The 21,690-nt window shown below is 53.9% G+C and overlaps 1 protein-coding gene across 1 annotated transcript; it reads right to left on the minus strand.

Annotated features, from left to right (window-relative positions):
• Nucleotides 1–494: 494 nt before the first annotated feature.
• On the minus strand, nucleotides 495–20,545 carry MEIOSIN (meiosis initiator). Its single transcript, XM_044260545.1, has 13 exons — nucleotides 20,475–20,545; nucleotides 13,931–14,021; nucleotides 8,997–9,108; nucleotides 7,522–7,656; nucleotides 6,446–6,691; nucleotides 5,390–5,498; nucleotides 4,476–4,576; nucleotides 3,853–4,008; nucleotides 3,438–3,511; nucleotides 2,333–2,503; nucleotides 2,028–2,257; nucleotides 1,182–1,271; nucleotides 495–663 (listed from the first exon to the last, which is right to left on the minus strand). Exons 1-13 carry the CDS (start codon nucleotides 20,543–20,545, stop codon nucleotides 495–497), a joined length of 1,755 nt encoding a protein of 584 aa, XP_044116480.1.
• Nucleotides 20,546–21,690: the final 1,145 nt, after the last annotated feature.

Consider the following 21,690-nt stretch of genomic DNA (forward strand, 5'->3'; position numbering starts at 1 on the left):
GGTGTGCTTTTGCCACAGCAGGCCCTGGGGCCTCCAGATCATGCAGAAGGAGCCCCCAACCAGGGAGGAAGCAGGGGACCAAAGAAGCCGGCCTTTCTTTCTTGCTGGAAACAAGGTCCCACTTTATTTTGTTGCAAACAATAAATAATCTATAAATAGAACAGGGGACGGAGGAGTGGGGTGAGGTAAGAACAGGGTTGAAACCACCGGGTCCTGGGGTGGCCAGCGGAAGGGCAGAGGGAACCTCTTGTCCCACAAACCGCATCTTAACTACCTTTCACTCAAGGCTCCCCTCCTCCCACCCCAAGGCTCCCTAAAGGCACCCAGGCAAGGGAAGGGCTGCAGGCAGGGCAGTGGGGTCTGCAGGCGAGTTCCGGTGGCCCCAACACCAGGTAAACGCACAGAGCAGTGGGGGCCATCAGGACGGCTCCTCCCAGCCTGCTCTGGGAGGGGTGAGGCCCAGGAGGGAGGAGGGGTGCGGCAGGGTTACCCTCTCAGTGGTGCTGAGGGGGCAGCAGAGGGGCCAGGTCTGGGGAACGGCGGGCCTTCTCGGCCAGCAGCTGGTAGAAGGGCTTGGGGGTCCCCCAGTCCTCGTCCTCGCTGCTAGAGCTGTCCTGCTTCACGATCCGGTTGTGCTGGAGGCTAAACCTGCGGGCTTTGATGCTGGAGGAGAAGGGGCCACAGGCGGTCACGCTTTCCCTGCTCCTCAGGGCGGCCGTCTCCCCCCACCACCACCCCAGAGCCCAGAGGCCCCCGTCTGTACAGGGGGACTGGGCCCCCTGCTCCTGTGAGATCTGTTAAGAAGTGCGCACGTGGGCTGTGTGTCTCAGGGGCCAATGAGAAAGGGGCAGGTGGCAGCTCTGAGCAGGTGGGGGGGGGAGGGGGAGAAAGGGGGGTGGGGAGGGGAGTGGGAGTAACAGGGAAACAGGACCCAGCGACCTGCTCTGAGAAACTTCCCATGGCCAGAAGGGCAAAGGGGGTCTAGAATTGGGCTATTTGCCCTTCTAAGCTCCCCAGGTCAAGCACCTCCCGACCTCTGTCACCCCCAACGATCTCATAAGAGTGGCAACACCCAAGTCTTCCACCCCAACAATAAACTCCAACCTGTTTCCAATACCACGAAAATCAGAGCAGGTGGCCCCGCTGCCCCGCCCCCTGCCCCCTGGGCAGGGTCTCCTCACCAGTAAGGTCTCCGCTCCTGCTGGGTCATCACCCGCCACAGCTGGGCCAGCTCCTTGGTGGCAGCTGTGGAAGCAGTCCCGGGACAGGCTCTGTGACAGGAGGGAGGAGGTGAGGAGAGGGCAGCCCATTCGGGCAAAGGCTGCCCGTCTGGCCACAGGAGGCTCCCCTGCCCTCTTAGGGCCTCAGTTTCCCCGCCTGAGATCTTGGATCTTTTCTACCCACTTTGGCCTGTAGGGCCTTAGGATACACCCTCTGGAGCCCAGGTGTCAAAGAAGGGAGCTGGACAGATGGTTTGTCGGGAAAGGGACACTGAGTCTCGGGACTCAGAGGGGACCCCTGTCTTCCAGTCAGGACACCAGCTCTTTAGGGCTGGGTGCCCGACCTATCAAGTCAGGCCCAAGAACTTTGGTGGGAGACGAGAAGCTCTCCTCTCCCCCACCCCGGGGTCGCTGGACCCAAGCCCTGAGGTGACCCTTCACCAATGCCGCCCCCCCACCCCCGTGCTTGAGGACAAAGCCAACCAAGAAGAGCAGGGCAGAGAGACGGGCCCACGGCCAGGCACCACGGTCTGAGCCCTGGGCCCAGCCACACCTGAACGCTGTCTACGTCCTCCGCTCTCAGGCTACCGGAGCCGCTTTCCTTTTTGTCTGAGTGGGGTTTTGTTGCACATAATTCGCGTGGATTGACCAATGCAAGGGGACCAGGTAAGATGCTGGGGGACAGGGAAGCGGGGGGGGGGAGGGAGTCAGTGTGTCAGACAGCAGGGCACCGAGCTCTTGGTGGGGGTGGTGGCGGTGACAGTGAAGGTCGGGCCCCACCCAGGGCCCAGAGGGACCCCCACCCACCGGATATACTGCTTCCTGTTCATCCTGCAGAACATGATAAAGCCGTTGACGCACTTTTTCTTCGTCTGGGTCGGGCAGGAGGCTTTCTTGTTTTCCTTGGGCTTCGCGGGGCCCTTCCTGACCTTCCTCCCAGCCGCAGGCAGGCTGGCGGCCCGCCGCGTGGGGGTCCACGTGTAGTCCCCGTCCTCGTCGCTGGAGGACGGCGGGCCCTTGGGGTTGGCCTGAGCGTCCTGCGTAGGGGTTGGGGAGGTGAGCGCCCACAGGAGGTGGGGGACCCACCTGGCCGCTGGCTGTCCTGCCCTCACCTCCTGCCGCCTCCACACCAACTCGGCCTCTGAGCCCTCCCAGCTGGAGCTGGAGCCGGATGGCGCCTTGCTGTTCTCGCTCAGCGACAGGTAGCAGTGGTCCAGCGACACGGAGGACTGGCACAGGCTGTGGGAGTCGGCGGGGTCTTCAGGCGGCGCTGGGGGCGTCTCCTGGTGGGTGAAGGGGAAAGACAAGAGATGTGAGGGGAGACCACAGCGTCCCTTCATGTCCCCACTCACCAGTCACCAGAGCTCAAATTTAAGACAACCTCGTCCAAACAGCCCCTGGATGTCCATGCAAGTGTCCCCAGGTCCCCACAGTGTGTGGGCGGGGGCGGGGGGGCATTGGCTGGGGCTCAAGGGCTCACTGCCCTCCTCCCTGTTCCGGGCGGGTAGCTCTTAATATCATTGGGTCAGCAGCCGTGACGTCCCCGTCAAGTGGCAACTTCTCTGAGCACCAAGTTCACCTAGAGTGCGGGGGTCACGCCACATTGCCTCATGGGGCAGAGGAGCACCCAGCACCCTGCCCAGCGCCTCCTCAGAGCTCTGCCGAGAGGGGCTATTTTTGTTTCTGCCGCAGATTCAGGCCCTGGTTGGAGGAGCCGGTGGAGATGGAGGCCCATTCGTGTGGGGACCCGAGCTGGGGGCTGCCCCTTGGTCCGCTGGGTGGTGAGCCCCCCGGGGGGAGGGCGGCAGTGACAGGTGAGCCCCGGGAGTGAGGCTCTTTGCCATTGAGCATTTCTGGGCTCATTCTGCTGTTTTCAGTTTCCTTCTTGGTCGACTGGGGTCACCAGAAACCCTGCCTGACAGCAGGAAATTGACGTGGGGTCTTTTCTGGGTGCCCGGCAGCTTTTAGCTCTTATCCTTGGGGTCTAGTTCATTCCAAATGCCCAGCACAGAGTGCGGCCCCCCGGTGGCCAGTAGTGAGGGCTCCAAGGGCGGGCAGATGAGGACAGAGATGGAAGGTGAATGTCTGGAAGGACGAGCGGACAAGCAGACGGACAGTGAGCGGGCAGGGGGAGGCGGCCGCCCACTTGCAGGGACAGGGGAGTCCATGAAGTAGGAAAGCGGTGCGTGTGGAATGAAGGGCGGACCGGCTGCCTACCTCGTCCTGGAGTGCCTCAAGCACGCCATCAGTAGGCGAAGACTCAGGGTCCAGGAAAACGTCCTCAAAGAGAGCTGTCGGGGAGGGAGAGCGGGCAGTGGCTGGAGCAGAAAGGCCTCCCTCCTGCTGGCCCAGGTAGCCTCAGTGCCCTTCTCCAGGTCTCTGCTTTGGGATCTCCTGTCCCAGGACCAAATTTGGCTCATGAGCCAGTGCCCCTGGGGCACCTCCACACTGAGCAGAGGGGGTAGGTCCCTGACGTGGACTCCAGGAGCCTCCCCCTCACGGTTCCGGCCTGGGGCTGCCTCCGCCCACCCCAGGGCACCCAGCATGGCTGAGCCCAGGGCGGCACACTTGGTGGGTATCGCCATATGTTTCCTGAATGGACCAAGCATCAGGTTCCGCCCCAGGAGCTCACCTTGGGTCAGGAACTCTGTGCCATCCCCCAGGATCTGCTCTGGAAGCAGCTTTCCTGGGGAGCTGAAGAGGGAGGGGCTGAGCCCTAGGATCGCACTCGGGTGGCCTGACATGGTGCAGCTGTTGATTTGGGGAGGCCCCAAGGCCAGCGGGCTCCCTGAAAAGGAAGCATCAGGCTTGAGGATGTGTCAGAAATTACTATCTCTCCCAGCAGCGCAGTGGCTGGTGTTGAGATGGTGTTAGATGCGGCGGAAGGGTGACTCTGTGGACCACTCATTTTGAGGGCTTTGTAAAGGAAAAGAAGAGACGCGATGCCTGGTGTCACGTCAAGGACGACCGAAGACAGAAAAATCAATGTCTGCTCTGCTACATCTGACAGACTGACTGTAGCTCCCTGGAGCTCTGTGTTAAGAAAGATTCTGAGGCAGCGTCTGGGCTCCACAGAAGGAGTAATGGTTGGCCAGCACCGTCTGCGGCGGCGACTGCCGGTCGTTCACACAGCCTGTGCTATGCACACCTTGAGTCCCTGTCCTGCTTTCCTCCCACCACAGGGCTGCTCAGAGGGAAGTGAGCAGGAAAGGCCCCACACCAGCCTACAAGGAGGAGACAAGGAATTTCAGTCACCAGGGGGGCTGCCCTCCGGGGTCCAGGCAGGAAGCCAGGGGTCAGCATCTGGGGACTCCTTGTCCAGATCCTCGCTGGAATCGTAGAACACCAGCTTCTGCCTGTGAGAGATGGAATTCGAGAGGCAGATCTGGAGCCCTGGGCCAGGAACTGCTCTATGGCCCCAGGCCCAGCTGTTATCCCCAGCGTGTCTTGGTGTGACCTGCTGGGGTCGCTCTGTGCTGGCTGCTGGGAGGGGGGTGCTGGGGGGGGTGCGGTGGAAAGCTCAGCTGAGACGCCTGCCCTCAAGGGGGTTCGGGCTGGGGAGGAGAGGCAAGGGCTGGGGGGGTGAAGGGCTGTGACGGGCCGTGTTCCAGGAGGACCACACTGAGCTCAGCCTGAAGGGTGGCAGTCTTCTTGGTGGACGAGGAAGACAGGCTTGCCACCTGGATGGGGTGGCAAGGATGGGGGGGTGAAAATTCCGGAGGGCACAAGGCCATGGCTCCTGGGGAGCGGCGAAGCTATGGTGGTGTTTCAGGTCAAGTTCGTGGGATTGGGGCAGGGGAGGGGGCTGTCAAGATGAGTCAGGGCCAGAGAAGCTCTCAGGTGCCGACTGAGGTATGGGGGCTCCATAGGCACGAAGGGAGGCCTGAAAGCCATGAACTGACGTGACCGAGGTCTGGGGCTAGAAAAGACACTCTGGCAGCTAGGGAGGACGGGCTGGAAGGGTGAGACGGGAGGCAGGGAGGCCAGTAGTGGGGAGCCGCAGCCCTGGGCCAGCAGCCCCAAAGCTAGGCTCTGCTGGTCCCGTGGTGCCCTCTCCATTGACACCGGTGCCGATGTCAATCGACCTCATTTCTTACCACACCCCCCCCAGCCATGCCAGACTGGACCCCCCCAGCCTCCCCCACTCAGAGCCCTTGGGGTTCCCTTACCTGGGACAGGGCTGGGTCCTGTTGAGAAAGTGGATCCGCTCAGCCCCTTGCTGGGCCTTGAAGGCTTGGTAGAGCCCATCACCCTGGGCACTGACTCTGCAACAGCAACCTGGGGGGAAGGGAGGGCAAGTCAGGAGGCTTACTCCTACAGCTGGAATGAATCCATGGAGAGGAGCCCTGGTCTGCCATGGCCTCTCCCTCCCACATCCTCGTAAGACCTTGGGCTGCGGGGCCTCTGCATGAGACTATGGGGTACCCTGAATGACCCCATCGGTTTCTGGAACCCCACATCCCTCTCAGAAGCTGTCAGGGAGCTCAAATCCTGAATACTGTCGAGGAAGCCGATAAGAGCAAACAAGTATGGGGAGCTCACCCTGCCAGCACGGTTTGGGGCTGTTTGTATATGAGTCAGTGGTAGCCCTTGGCCAGAGGGTACCATGATTATGCCCATTTTACAGTTAAGCAAACTGAGACCCTGAGATACCAAATAACTCCCCCGAGGTCACACAATTAGCGGAAGAGCCGAAAAGCTCTCCCTTTCCAGGTGGGGCGGGTGCTTCCTCTGGGCCCCCACGGCCTCCTGGGTGACCGTGAAGTCTGGGTCTCTCTGTGCTCCTTCACTGGACTGTGGCAGCAGCACTGGCACATGGCCTCACCCCCAGATGCTCGGGAAACAGAGACCAGATGAACATATGGGGGCAGGATGGCTCAGGGCCTCCCTCACCCGCCAGCTACCCCCATCTCACTCGGTGCTCTACTGGGTGCGTCACCACACCTTTTCAAGGTGGCCCAGGGACAGGAGTCACAGGAGCCATCGCCTGTCTTCCCCCGGTTCTGTGACCCACAGCCTCGCACCAGAGCCACGATGACGCTGCAGCACCCTGCCACCCACAACGGGACCTAAAAGGAGGACGGCGACGATGGGAAGGAGGCCCAAGACAGCGTCCCTTTTGCCTACGGCGGAGGCCCCAGCTACTGGGCCCAGGCTCGGGACGCTGCGGGTGCCTGCTAAGGAGTGTAGAAGGGACCAAGTTAACGGCGAGGGAGGACAGCGACCTGAGCAGTCACAGTGGCTGCTGTTCTCAGCCATGTCCAGCAGCGTCAGCCGGGACCGTCCTCCCTTCCTGTCACCTTGAGGCAGCGATGATGCAACTTTGGGGTGACAGCAGGAGCTGGCATGTCTTGAAAGGGTGACAGTCCCCCCCATGTTCCTTCCTTGCTGCTCTGGAGACAGGGCCACCCACTTCTTGAGCTTGTCCAGATCCAGACAGCGGCGCGGGTTCTGGGCCCTGCTCTGGCCTTCTGGGGGAGCAGAGAGACAAGCGTCAGAGGGGCCAGCGCCTGGCTGGGGAGGAGGGCTTCTTTGCTCCGGGCCCCGCCAGGCCTGGTCACTCACCAGCCCTTCCCCAGTAAGCCCGGATCCTCAGCAAGAGATCACCTCAGCCGACGCTCCCCGCCCCTGCCCACACGTTCGAGTCATCTTGGGAGCTCTGGGAAACATACTGATGTCCAGGTTGCACCCCAGGCCCCTGGAACGTGACTTTCTGGGTGTGAGGCTCAGGCATAGGCATTTTTCACAGTCCCCTGGATGATTCAGGAGGTACGCAGCCAGGCCAGGAAAGCACTGATTAGGCACAACTCCCATTTTAAAGATGGGGCAACTGAGGCCTGCAGAAGCGAAGGGACACGTGGCGAGTTCGCAGCAGGGCTGAGGCTGGCCTGGGGATGCTTGCTGTCCACACTTGGGCCTTTTCATCAGCCCGTGCTCCCTGATGCTCTGGCCTGGGACTGCTGACAATAAATGGTAACAGCAGCTTCCCCTTACAGAGCCCTGACTGTGTGCCTCTCCACTCCGCGTTGCCGCAGGGGTATGTGAGCAGGCTCCTGATCCTGAACACCAGCCTGTGGTCCAGCCCCCGGACGCTGAGGCTCAGAGAAGGAGAGCAACCATGCCAGTCCTCAGGGCTAGGGAGAGAGGGACCAAGGCCTGGGACGTCAGACAAAGTAAGTCTCACTGTAAAGCGTGGTCAGGGGCTCTGGGTAGCTGTCTGGGCTGCTCTGGAGTGAGAATGGCTCTGGAGAAGGAACTTCCCTCCCACGGGACTTGGCTTCCTGTTCCGCCTCGCTCATACCTGACAATCCAGTGGGTTTCTTCTTGCGGGGTTTCCGACAGGCTCCCTGAAGACGGGACTTGCGAGAATGTGGGGAGCTCGAGGGGGTGGAATGTCTCCGCCGTGCAGGGCCTGAGCCCCATTTCCGACCCAGCCCTGCACAGGGCGGAAAAGTCAGGTCAGATGCCCGCACTTCCTAATCGTGGGCAGAGGGCTAAGGGGGCGGCCATTGTCCCCAGGCTGACTTTACAGATGTGGCAACTGAGCTCCCAGACAGAGGAGCCTGGGATGGTCTGAGGTCACATCGCCAGGGGGCAGAGGATCCCTGGTGAAAACCCAGGTTCCCCCAGGGCCATCTGGGGTCCGCCAAGAAGGAAGACAGACTCAAAGCTTTGCCAAATGCTTTCCCCGCCATCATCCCCATCCCAAACCAATTCCTCCACCTACCGTCCTCAGGGCAGCGAGGGCTCCACGGTCCATCCTGGCTCACCCAGGGGCCTCTCCATCAGGCCTCTCAGTTCTCCATCCTCAATGTCACCCAAATGTACCTCTTCTGTCCCGAGCCTCACCCTCCATGTGAGACCGGCCTGTCTCTGGTCCCAATCCCTCCTAACTGACCTCCTCACTGACTTCCCTGACTCCAGTTTCTCCCTTAATAACCAATTCCACTCACTAGACGTCAGGCATCTCTTTCTTAAAAAATACCTGATCATAGCTTTCCCCGGCTTTTTAAAGTCCTTTGGGAATTCTCATCTTCATCTCCCTCCTTAGCCAAGACCTGCGCTGTGGAAAATCCACATCTAATTCCGACCCTTTAAAAACTTAACAATGAATAGGCTACTGTTGATGAGAATCCTTACCAATAACACAAACGGGCGATTAGCCTGTATTTTGGATATCCTGTGTTATATACTGTATTCTTACAGTCAAGCTAGAGAAAAGCAAGGGTTGAAAGCATAAGGAAGAGAAAGGACATTTACAGGACTGTACTGGATTTATCTAAGAACCACCGCGTGTAACTTGGGCCCATGCAGCTCAAGCCTGTGTTCTTCCAGGGTCAAGCGTACTAGTATCGGTTTCATTGTGCAGTTGAGCAAACGAAGGCATGGGGAGGTTAAGGTCTTAAGACACGCATCTGCGTCAGGATCTGGTTCCCGAGCCTGCACACATCAAGCTGATGTTACGTGGTCCCTCCATGCACACAGGCTGCAGGCCTGCCCTAGACATTCCACGCGCGTCTTCCCGTGCTGGCGCGCTCCTGCTCACGGCGCCTCCTGCCTGCCGGGGCTCCCTTGGGCTACCGTCTGCCCTGGCCCATCGCAAGGCCCCAGACACCCTGCTCGGAGTTAACAGCGTCAGGCCCGTCTCTCTGACTCTGTCTGCTCTGCCAGGGTCTGAGATCCCCAGGACTGGGGCTCATCGATGTCACTTGGTGTCCGTGATGGCTCTCCCTTGGTGGAGAGCAGACCCTAGGAATGGTGACTGAATTTACTTACCCCGGAGCCCGCCTTCCCCATTGGTGGTGTGGAATTTGAGCAAGGTCTTGGCCACATCAATGCTTCTCTGGAGGTGCTGAATGTAATGCAGGACATGCAGCAGAATCTCCTTCTGCCCCCAAAAGAAAGACAGGGCTGAGCACAGGAATGGGGGCCCAAGACCATGCGAGGCTGTGGGGGACCAGAGACAGAAAGGCTGCAGGAGCCTGTTCTTCAGCCTGATAATCCTTCCTGGGGCAGAGATATTCCTAGTCTGTTTAGACTTTGCTGCAGCTCAGGAAGAAGTCTGTTGCAGCTAAAGAAACCAAGGCTTGGAGTGCTAGCGTTACTTGCTAAGGTTAGAGAAGAAGTGGCGGAGCTGAGATCTGAACTCAGGTCCACCTGCCTCCTGGCCTAGTTTTTCAATATACACTGGCTTCCCACCCCTGGCCATTTGCACATGCTGTATTCGCTATCTGCAAAGCCCTCCTCTTCCCTCTACAGACTCCCACACTAGCTTCTCCTCCCCTGAGCCTTAGCCCAGTGGTCTCCCCTTCCAGAAACTTTCCCACCTCCCTGAGTCAGATGTCCCTCCTCAGCACCCTTGCAATGTCCTGGCCTAATGACCTATTCATGAGCTATTCTTTCTCATTGACCTTGAACTAGTTTGAGAGTAGAGCCTGTGGCTAAGTGATTGCTGTATCTCGCACACCTACAATCAAGAGGTAGCTTAGCCCCTGATCGCTGAAGAATGATCTCCGTGGCACGCAGCACAATGCCTTCTGCCCAGCAGGCTGCCAAGTACCAGGTCCTTATCGCAGACACAAAGCTAACTGAGACTTCTACCCACTGAGGGCCAGGGACATAGGGGTGAACCAGACAAACCTTTGTTTACCTTCATGGAATTTTTAATCTAGTGAGGACAGAGGCCCTTAATAAACTCATAAGTCATATAGAATTGTCAATGGTGCGGCCAACATTGTGAATAAGAATGTAACAAGAGTTTCGGAAATTGGACTTGAGTGTCTGGAAAGACCTCCAGCATTTTTTTTTTTTTTTAAGATTTTATTTATTTGAGGGAGAGAAAGAGCACAATGGGGGCACCAGCAGAGAGAGAGAGACAAGCAGACTCCTTGCTGAGCAGGAAGCCTGTGGGGGCATCAGGCTCGATTCCAGAATCCTAGGATCATGCGCTGAGCCAGAGGCAGCTGCTTAACCGACTGAGTCACCAAGGTGCCCAGCATTTATTGTGTTTAAAGATTTATTTATTTTAGAGATGGGGAAGGGGCAGAGGGAGAGAGGGAGAATCCAAGCAGACCCTCCGCTGAGCCTGGAGCCCAACCTGCGGCTCCATCTCACCACCCTGAGATCAGACCTGAGCTGAAACCAAGAGTTGGACGCTTAACCGACTGCGCCACCCAGGGGCCCCCAGGCCTCCAGCATTTAAGCAGAGACCTGAAGAATGACAGGAATTAGGAGCGCCTGGGTGGCTCAGTGGGTTGAAGCCTCTGCCTTTGGCTCAGGTCATGATCCCGGAGTCCTGGGATTGAGCCCCACATCGGGCTCTCTGCTCAGCAGGGAGCCTGCTTTCTCCTCTCTCTCCGCCTGCCTCTCTGCCTGCTTGTGATCTCTGTCTGTCAAATAAATAACTAAAATCTTTTAAAAAAAAGAGAGAGGAAAAAGAATGACAGGAATTAGCCTGGTGAAGAGGTAAGGGAAGAGCACCAGTATTTCTTGGATTGGACTAGATCCCTAGAACACCAATAAAACAGTTAGTAGTAATCCTCCGAACCCTAGGTCAGGAAACATGGTCCCACAAAGGGGCTTGTGTGAAACTGATCCATAAACTAGAGTCCCAACGGTCGCTGAAGCGATGTGACCTGATCCATGGAAGGGAGCTATAATCTAACTAAGGAATGTGACACAAGCAGGAGACTTTGGAAGGACCTGGACCAACCCGACACTTCCTGCCTGTGTATCAGGAGCAGACTGTTTTACCTCTTTGAGCCTCGGTTTTCTCATCTGGGCAATGGGAGTGAGGTCATTCAGTGAGGCTCATCGGATTATCCTTAGGACGGAATAAAGGAGCATGTGTGAAATCGCCTAGCACAGGTCCTGGTACGCTAGTTTCCTAATACTTTGTCGATGATCGAATGAGAGCGCTTTCAAGGTTCTCAAAGGACTAAATGAGGCCCTTTTCTAACTTGGAGAACTGGATGGTGTGTTCGCAAGAGCAAATCTTTTATCTCTAACCCCAGGCTTGGCCTGCGTTTGGCACTCACTACACTGAGTGTTCGTAAACTGTCAAGTGATTTGAAATGTGATTAGTAGAATCGTAAAGGTCAGGGGTTTTTTTTAATCTTTTTTTTAAAGATTTTATTTATTTATTTGACAGAGATCACAAGTAGGCAGAGAGGCAGGCAGAGAGGGGTGGAAGCAGGCTCCCTGCTGAGCAGAGAGCCCGACTCGGGACTCGATCTCAGGACCCCGGGATCATGACCTGAGCCGAAGGCAGAGGCTTTAACCCACTGAGCCACCCAGGCGCCCAGGAGCATAAAGGTTTTATGCAGAAGGCCGTTGGGCATCATCTCAGAGTCCAAAACCGAAGGTTCGGGAAGGTTAGCTTGGGGTCTATGCCAGAGGTTCAGATCCTAGAGACCTTCTTTTTTTTTTTTTTTTTAAGATTTTATTTATTTATTTGTCGGGGAGAGAGAGCGAGCACAGGCAGACAGAGAGGCAGGCAGAGGCAGAGGGAGAAGCAGGCTCCCTGCCGAGCAAGGAGCCCGATGTGGGACTCGATCCCAGGACCCTGGGATCATGACCTGAGCCGAAGGCAGCTGCTTAACCAACTGAGCCACCCAGGCGTCCCTCCTAGAGACCTTCTGAAGGCAAGATCGACAGGTCCTACAACTGTCTGAGCTGAGGCAATTCATTCATTCACTCACTCATTCATTCATTCAACGAACCCCTGTTGAGTGCTCGGTGACCAAGCAGCTGAGGATGTGGGCCTTTGGAGTGGGACGGATCCGAACCAGCTGTGTCCTCCTGGGCAGCAGGACCCCTCTCCTCGCAGTGGAGTCAGAGAGAGAAGCCACAGGACCACACGGGCCAGGAGGCACTTCGTGAGTCAGGACTGAGAGGAAGGACGACCCAGACCTAAGCCGCACCCCAAATCTCAAACACAGGAAAGGCAATACGTAACAGCTCAGTTCATTCATGGAACGTCAGATGGAGAACATCACCCAGCCCTGTGACAAGTCATGGTGACACCCTTCAGGCAGGTGTGTTGAGGGGGAGTCTGGGGACTGGCAGGGACGCACGTTGTCCCTGGAGCAAGAGACCTAGACTGAACCCAAGGTTCAGGGCCGGGGAGAGGTCCTTAAGACTTCAGAGGATCAATGGTCACTAAAGCAGCCTGAGGCCTGGGGAGAATTCCACAGGATGTCGTCATGTGGTCATGCATGAAATGTCACCCATCGCCAGACTCTACTGTCACTCCTTCGGGGCCGGGACTGTCCCCCAGACGTCTCTGCGCCCCCACCTCCCAGGAGTGGATCTCAGTATCTATGCATACTACATACACAGATGTTTGAGGACAGAGGGGGCCTGCGAACATGTTGCCAAATATGTCAAAGGGGACTCGGCAGGTGTGACTGAGTGAGGGTCCTGATTAACTGAGTGGCCCACTGGGGTCCCAGGGGTCCTTACAAGCGGAAGGCAAGAGGATCGAAGGCAGGGAAGGCAAGGTGAGGATGGAGAGAGCCTGGAAGGTGCTCCACTGCTGGCCTTGAAGAGGCCGTGGGCTGAAGAACACAGTTGCTTCTGGAAGTTGGCAAAGGGAAAGGAGACAGGCTCCCTGGGAGCCTCCGAGAAGGACCCTGTGGCCGATTTTGGATTGAGGCCCTTCACACTGTGTGTGAATAAATTCACGTTGTTTCAAGCTACTGGGTTTGTGGCCCTTTGCTAGAGAGGCCACAGGAAGGTAGGACACAGCGTCGACAGCCACGGGTGCTTAGGAGGGAGAATTAATGTGACCTGGTGATCGATAGAAGGTGGGAGGCCCCAAGGAGGTGAGTGTTAGGATCTGGCACCCAAAGGTCTGGATCTTGCCCCAAACACCCACTCTTCTGAACCTCTTGGAAGGCAAGCAGCACGTTCTAGCTGGGGGTCGGTCATTCCTGTGTTGGAATCTCTATCGTCCTGACCACATTCCAAGTTCCCAGAGGGTGTGGGGCTCAGGCTCCTTTGCCTCCCCTCATTGTGACCAGAACAGTTTCTGCCATCCAGCCATCTTTCCGGAACTGGCTGATGAATGAGTGGATACGTGAGGGAATGAGAGGAACTACAGCAAGAAAACAGCGCCTTCAGGATCTCTGAGTCCCTTAATAAGTGGTTGCCACTGGCGGGTTCGAGGTGGCAGCTCAGCATGTGTCCCCTGGGGACATGAAGAGCAGATTTAGCTCTTGCTACCTCGTGGAGACGCCCCAGGACACAGGACAAGGGACTCAGGGAGGGAAGTGACATTTCCTCGAGGACTGTCATGGCTAGTGTGTCATTTGAGCCTCTCAATATCTCTGGGTAGCAGACGTTATTTTTTCTCGGATAACAGCTGATAAATGGGATGCCTGAGAGGCTGAGAGGCTGAGAGCCCTGCCCAGAGTCCGCTGTTTCGGGGCTGATGGGCTTGAACCAAGGGTTGTTTGATTCACCAAAGTGATGACCTTTACCTGGATCCTTGCCCATTTTCCCCCACCCAACTACCCCTGCCCCCTTTGCAAGAAAGGATCCCCAGGCTTCTTGTGATGGGATCACAGAAAGGCCCACGCAAGGCAGGACCGTGCCCATCTCGGTGTTGTCACTGCAAGGGTCTGTGTGGGGGCCCCAGGACAAGGGAAGGTTACTGAGATTTTCAGTTCTGCCTCCCACATCTGCCTCCTCTCCCTGCAACCCCATACCTTGGTGAGCTTCTTGGTGCCCGTCTTCAGGGCCACAGGCAACAGCAATGCCAACTCATGGAGTTTGCTGGTGTGATTCTTCCTCTGCCTCCTGTTTGGGGCCAAGAGCTGGTGTTGGTTAGGATGTTGGCACCTGACCCCCAAACCACCCATCTCTGTGTTCCCCATCTCTGAGAGGCTCCCCACCCCACACCCCCCAGACAGAATCCTGGGCATTGTAGGTCCCATAGATCTTTCTCATTCCCCTTCCAGTCCCTTCTATCCAGCCCTATACCCTGCCCCAGTCCACGTGTGGATGTTCCCCTTCCCAGCGCTCCCCACCCACCCACCCCGCCCTGGGGCCTCCTCCAGTCCATCCTGTCTACAAGCATCAGGGTGAGCTTTCTGCAACACGGATCTGGCCACAGTTTTCTCATCTGGGCACTGGGAATGAGGATATTCATTGAGGCTCAAAAGTTTATTGGTAGGACTGAATACACCAGTGTGTGTGAGATGGCCCAGCAGAGAGCCTGGTCCTCTAGTTGTCTAGTAAGTGCTTCAAACCTCTCGACATCATCCCGTTATTAAGGACCAAGTTGAAACCCTTAACCCGGCTTATAATGGCCCTCAGGCCCTGGCCCGGCTGACCATTCTGGTCTAAACCCTTACAGGACAGGGGAGGTACCTCGGCTAAGGGCCCTCAGCCCCTTGCTCATGCATTTCTCTGAGCTCTGCTCCGAGCTGAGAGCTGGGGGTGGTGGACAGGACGGGCGGGTACTGTGTCTCTAGCATCCAGACAGGGTCTGGCATACCGTGGGAACTCACTGCTTATTTCGTAAATAAATAAATGAGGGCACGACAGAAGCTGACTGCTGGGCGGACACAGAAATTCCAGGATCGAATCCCTGCATTTCTAATGCATAATATACTCTTGCACACGCATAAACCTCCACCTCTCTCTCTCGGCAGATGGGGAAACAAAGACATTGGAGTCTCTCTCCCAGATTCTGCATCATTGTCACGACTCACACAACTCCTTTGGGAATGCCTGGACACCCCCCTCTCCACCAATCCTTGTCTTGCCTCCCCTCAGGGTTCAGTACAATTGCCACCTGCCCCAGGAAGCCTCTGGTGACCTCCTTTGCCTTCCTCCCCTGCTCTGAACAGCTAAAACACATTTTCACCGGCAGCCTGACCACGCCCCCAAACACTCCCTTGATTACAGACAGGTGTTTAGTTCCTGCTCAAACACAAGCTGATCCTACACTGGACACCAGAGAAGGAGAGGGAAACTACTGTCACTGCCCTCGAGGAGATGGGGGAGCAGGGTGGGAGATGCACTTATCTCCCTTACCAAACCCTGAAGTCCTCAAAGAATCATTTTCACTCACTCATTCACCAACTACTTATTTTATTTATTTATTTGATTTGATTTTTTAAAGATTTTATTTGACAGAGAGAGAGAGAGACAGCAAAAGAGGGAGCACAAGTGGGGGCAGTGGAAAAGGGAGAAGCAGGCTTCCCATTGAGTAGGGAGCCTGACAAGGAGCTCGAACCCAGGACCTTGGTATCATGTCCTGAGCCGAAAGCAGATGCCCAATGACTAAGCCACCCAGGAGCCCCTACATTTTTTTTTTAAAGAATTTATTTATTTATTTATTTATTTGACACAGAGAGAGGCACAGTGAGAGAGGGAACACAAGCAGGGGGAGTGGGAGAGAGAGAAACAGACCTCCTGCCAAGCAGAGAGCCCAATGCAGGACTCAATCCCAGGACCCTGGGATCATGATCTGAGCCAAAGGCAGATGCTTTAACAGCTGAGGCACCCAAGCACCCCTCATTCAGCCATTACTTATTGAGCACCTACGGTGGGCTGGAAATGATGTTAGGTGATAGGGATAAAAGTATAAAAATCAAAATACAGACTCTTCTAGAGCTCACAGAACCGTCAGGGGTAAAATCATTGATCAGACTGTCACACAAACAAACACAAAATTCCAATGAGGACCAGAACGGGCTATATAATTTGCTGGGGAGGGGAGCCTTGCAAATGAAAATGTGGGGCCCCCTTTTTTAAAATTAAGGATTTCAAGGGGATGAGAGCAGGGCATTAAACCAAGCATCGTGCTCTTCTAAACACAGGGCTGTGTAACTGCAGGAATTTGCACACCCAGAGAGCTGGTCCTGATGGAGACAAAGAAGAAGGCTGCTAGAAACAGGTGGCTTTGATCTAATCTACAACGTTTTCCCTGAGGAAGTAAACCTGGCCAGAACTGGTTCTGAAGGATGAGTGGAAACACATACGTGAAGATGGAACAAGCACATTTCGGATAGAGAGGACATGTGCAAAGGCCCTGTGGCATGAGGGAGCATGGAGAACTCAAAGGAACTAAAGCTGCCCTGTCTGGTGCACAGAAGGCAAGGAGTCTTATGGGGTGAGACAAGGCTGAAGAAGATAGGGGCCAGATGAGGCAGGATCTCAAATGCTTGTAGTACAGAAGAGTTTTTCTCCTTTATCTGAAGACCAGCAGGAAGCCATAAAAGGGCCTTATGTAGAGGAGGAAACCATTCGTGCAACCTCTCGAAAATACCATGAATATATTTGTCAGCTGGATGAAGGAATTAAAAAAAAAAAATCTCGGGGAGCCTGGGTGGCTCAGTGGGTTAAGCCGCTGCCTTTGGCTCAGGTCATGATCTCAGGGTCCTGGGATCGAGTCCTGCATCGAGCTCTCTGCTCCGCAGGGAGCCTGCTTCCCTCTCTCTCTCTGCCTGCCTCTCTGTCTACTTGTGATCTTTCTCTGTCAAATAAATAAATAAAATCTTAAAAAAAAAATCTCTGGTCTACAGTTACCTCTTGGTAGAAACTATAACTTTGAGGGACAAGGATGTTGGGGTTCCATCTTTGGAGGAAAACTGGGGTAGGCTGACCTCTAACTTCCTGTCTAGCCCTGATACTTACTTTTTGCATACCATTTCTCTTCTGTTCTAGAAGGACCCCTGGAACCCCCAGCGAGAAACAACACAGAAAGCAAGGAAGGAAAAAGTGTCCGGTCCTATCTAAGCTCAAGGTGTAACCTGACCATGGCTGAGGAAAAGAATTTTGTATCATCTGTAGTCGCTGGGTGTTTACTCTGGGTTTTGCAAAGCACTGAGAGCCTTCTGTGTGCAAACACAGAAGGGGGAAAAATTTGGCGGGAGGAAAACCGTGACCATGAGACATCACAAAATCTTGGCATCTCCTGGGCAGTAGTCCTGAATAGGTGGGACTTGGGATGTGCTCCCGGGGCCTCTGGGAGCCGGGCACTTCCTCCCAAGACTGCCCTGTTCCTTGCTGGATGGTTCTAGTTTGGGACAAGTTCTTTTCTGTAATTTTCACCCACTAACCCCAGCTCTGCCCTCTGGGTCTTTAGAGAACAGGCCAGCTCCAGCCACACATGTCCTTTTTCTTTTTCTCTAAACTGCCAAGTTTCTTTCTGCCTTAGGGCGTTTCCTATTCCTTCCACCTGGAATGTTCTTTTGCCCTTATTGTTGTATGGCTGGTTTTTCCTTTGCCATTCAGCACGGAGCTTAAATGTAACCTCCTTAGCAAGGACTTTCCTGACCAACTGATCTAGCTAAGCATATTCTTGGTCACATCCTCCTATCATTTATCAGAATCTGAAGTCTTCTTTCTTTATTATCAACACCAGCAGAGATTTTTGTCTATTTGATTGAAGGTTATATCCCAGACTGACTTATCCATTACGTGCAGTAAGCACAGTGCCTACGTCTGGTGCCTCTTTTAAGGGCTCCTGAAAATGTCTTAATTTCTTTTTCTTTTTTAAGATTTCACTTTTAAGTCAGCTGTACACCCAATGTGGGGCTCGAACTCACAACCCAGAGATCAAGAGTTGTGTGCTCCACTGTCTGAGCTGGCCAGGTGCCCTAAAAATGTTTTAATTTCTCTTAAAAGCTATGCCGATGTTGTTGTAGATTTAAGTATGTTTTTATTGGGGGCGCCTGACTGGCTCAGTAGGTTAAGGCCTCTGCCTTCAGCTCAGGTCATGATCCCAGGGTCCTGGGATGGAGCCTTGCATCAGGCTCAGCAGGGAGCCTGCTTCCCCCCCTCTCTCTGCCTGTCTCTCTGTCTACTTGTGATCTCTGTCTGTCAAATAAATAAATAAATCTTTAAAAAAAAACCCACAGAAGTATGTTTTTAATGGATGAAGGGGCCTGGGCGCCTGGGTGGCTCAGCTGATTAAGTGTCTGCCTTCAGCTCAGGTCACGATCCAAGGGTCCTGGGTTACTGAGCCCTGCGTTTGTCTCCCTGCTCAGCTGGGAGCCTGCTTCTCCCTCTGCCTCTGCCCTTCCTCCCCACTTGTGCTCTCTTTCTCTCAAATAAATAAATAAAATCTTTAAAAAAAAAAAAAAAGAAACAAACCAACAAAGCTTTAAAAAAAAAAAAATGGAGGAAGGGGCCCAAGAAGGAAAAATTGCCTGGGGCCTAAGCAGTCATATGTGGCCCTGGCTCTATCTTTAGCTCCTAGAATAATGATCAACACTTAGTAAGTGTTCAACAAAAAATTGTTGATTTTATGAATGCTCTGGTCTTCTGATGGTCTCAGCCTTTGAAATGGCAAATGATTCTAATTCCCGAGTTTCCTCTTCTCTGAGCCAATCAGCCTAAACTCTCCCTAGTTCTTTTATTTTACAGGAGCTAGAAGAGCCTGTCCAAATTTCTCGTATTAGATATAGGAAAAGCAAGGCCCAGGCCCTAATTTTCTTTGACATGTGCAGAGATTTAAGACTAAGAGCTGCCAAAGTGCGACAAAGCAGGGGGCAATCCCAGCAGGCGGCCTCATGGTTGGTCTTAAGCTCCAGCTTTTTGAATAAGGCAGACCTGGGTCGGAATCCCAGCTCTGCCATTTGCTGCGTGACTTTGGACACATGTTTTCATTTCTCTGAGGCTGTTTTTAACCCATTGATAGAATGGAAGTGGCCAGAAAGTTTGATCTTGTCTGGAAAGATCTTGTCTGGAAAGACCTGGCACACTGAGAGTACTTACAAAATGTTAAAGATAGAAAGTGGACAGTCCTTTGTCAGAATTTTTTAGGGATAAGGCATGTTGAAGAATGGGGTCAAAGTATTGTATTAGCTAACTATGTTTGATAAACTGTTGCTTTCGGTTGACAGACATGTCATCCTCCTTGCCTGGGAACACTTTCCTTTGGGGCCACCCCTCCCCCACTCTCCTTCCATGAGGTTCAGAGAGGTCGACCTCAACCTCCCCTTCCACTAGCAGCACAGAACTAAGGTCCAGCTAAGAAGAGTCACAGTGATTGGTTCAGGATTGGGGTCATTACCCAGGTTTGGCCAATTAGAATCAACGCTCCCAGCAAGAGGCTGTCTGCTGTGCCTATCAGGCTGGCAGGATGTTGCCTTGGAGGTGCTTGGAGCCATCTTGCCCTCACAAAGGGAGAGCCTGCTTGAGGAGGAAGCCAATGTAGGGCAACAGCAGAGCCCAGAGAGGCAGATTTCTGGCAACATCATTTAATCCTCACCTGGAACTAGCCAACCCTGATGCCCTTGAATTTTTGGATTAAAGGACCCAATGAATCTCCTTTTATGCCTAAGCTGATTTTAGCTAGGTTTCTGTTCATGGCAACTAAGAGTTTTTATTAATATGATGCAACCCTCCCCCGAACATCTAGAAAGCGGGGAAGACCCCTCCCCCAACACTGTTGATGACCTCTGGGATTCCAGGAGGAATGGGCAGTGGGATGGGCATTCTTCATTTTATTCATGGTGTTCCTTCTGAGCACAGTACCTAGGTAGAGAATCTGAACAAAGCAGATGCTTAATTTTGGAGTTAATAAATGAACGAATAGGGGTGCCTGGGTGGCTCAGTTGTTAAGCATCTGCCTTTGGCTCAGGTCATGATCCTGGGGTCCTGGGATCGAGCCCTGTGTCGGGCTCCCTGCTCGGGGGAGCTTCTCTCTCTCTCCTACTTCTGCTTCTCTGTTTCTCTCTCTCCCATTCCCCGTGCTTGTGTTCCCTCTCTCCCTGTCTCTCTCTCTGTCAAATAAATAAATAAAATCTTTTTAAAAAAAATGAATGAAGAGCTGGATGGACAGTAAGTCATTCGGGAAGATAGTGAGGATAAGATGAACTCTGGCTCCCTTTTCTTTATCCAGGCTGGGGGTGGGGGCGGGGATCTGATACGACCCGCAGTCTCCTGTGAACATCCCCTCTTAGGAGATTCCTGACACTTGATGGTTGCTTGATGGATGAATGAATGCACGAATAGAAGAAAGGAAAGCAGGGCATTGACAAAGCTCCAAATGTCACAGCCTACAGGGCCTCTGAGGTGATCTTTGGCAACCACTTCAGAATCTTCTCATCTTGAAAATGGTGGTAATATTCGCACCTACTTCCTTGTGGAGGTGTAAGGATTAAACGCTATCGTACAAACAAAAGAGCTTAGCAAAGAATCTGACAAACAGTAAGTGCTCAGTAAACATTATTGTTATTATGCGACCAGAGTGGCCAAAGCCTGGAATGGAGATAGGCAAGGGTGAGCCCTTACCTGTCACTGGAACCCAGGGAACTGGCTCTGGGCCATCCAAGGGAATACAAGTGTCTGCTGGAACCCCACATCTGCAAAGAGGGAAAAAGAAAGAATTATTACTGTGACCTCTGAGATTCCAGGAGGAACGGGCCACATGGTGGGTAGCCTTCATTTTCCCTATGTTGTTCCTTTGAGCACTCAGAGATCCCTGGAGTCCCCTACCACCCCACAATTATGGGCCCAGAGACCAAATTCAACCCCCACTCTCTAAACTGCAGTTCATGAATACCAAGTTGTAAATCTGGGCCAAGTTGTGATCTGCACCTAAAACTAAAAGCAGCAAATTCCCAAACTTTAACTTCAGAGCTTGGGTCTTAATAGTAAGATGTCAGACCATCAGTGAAAACTGGTTTGAGATCTCTAAACTGCAATGTTAGGACAGCGAAACTACGACTTTAAACTCCCACAGTGAGGATGTCTTCCCAAACCTAAAAACCCTCAACTCTAATACTGAGATACTCTAGACCCCCAAACTGTCCACTTCTGAACTCCAAAGGCAACCCACTCCCAGTCCCATTAAGACCACAAACTTTAACAGAGAACCCAAACCCTAAAGAAACCCAAGCCCCCCCAAAACAAATGACAGTCTCTCAAATTGACCTCAGATCCAAAAGCAAAGACCTCTAGATCCTCAAACCGTCACTTCAGACCATCCAATTGTGACCCCCCCCTACAGTTGAGATCTCACATGTGAGTCCCAAAATTGAAGGCCCAAACTCAATGTGGGGACTCCAGGCCCTAAAATTTAATCCTCAAAATCCCAAATTGTGGCTCCAGACCCTAACTCTGGTACCTCATACTCTATACTGAGATTGTGGACCCTGAATCTATATTGAGGCTTCAAACCTCCCAAACCAGACCCCAGGCCCCCAAATGATACTTCAGAATTCAAAACTAAGACTTCCAGATCCTAAAATTAGGATCTTCAGATTCCAACAGGAAAACTTCCAGTCACAAACCCCAACACCTTCAGATTCCAATACTAGTATCTAGATACAAAGCCAGAGATCCCACAGCTTGTGACCCCCAAAGCCCCAACATTATTCAAACAGAGCCTTCCCTGTCTCAAACTTGAGATTGGATCCCAAAACCTAGGCCCAGCCTCAAATCCAAACCCCAGCTCAGCTGCCCCTGGCCTGCCGCGCTCTGAGCACCCCGGCACGCCTGCCTTCCT

Source organism: Neovison vison, chromosome 7, assembly GCF_020171115.1.
Source record: "Neovison vison isolate M4711 chromosome 7, ASM_NN_V1, whole genome shotgun sequence".
In the NCBI taxonomy this organism is placed as follows: Eukaryota; Metazoa; Chordata; class Mammalia; order Carnivora; family Mustelidae; genus Neogale; species Neogale vison.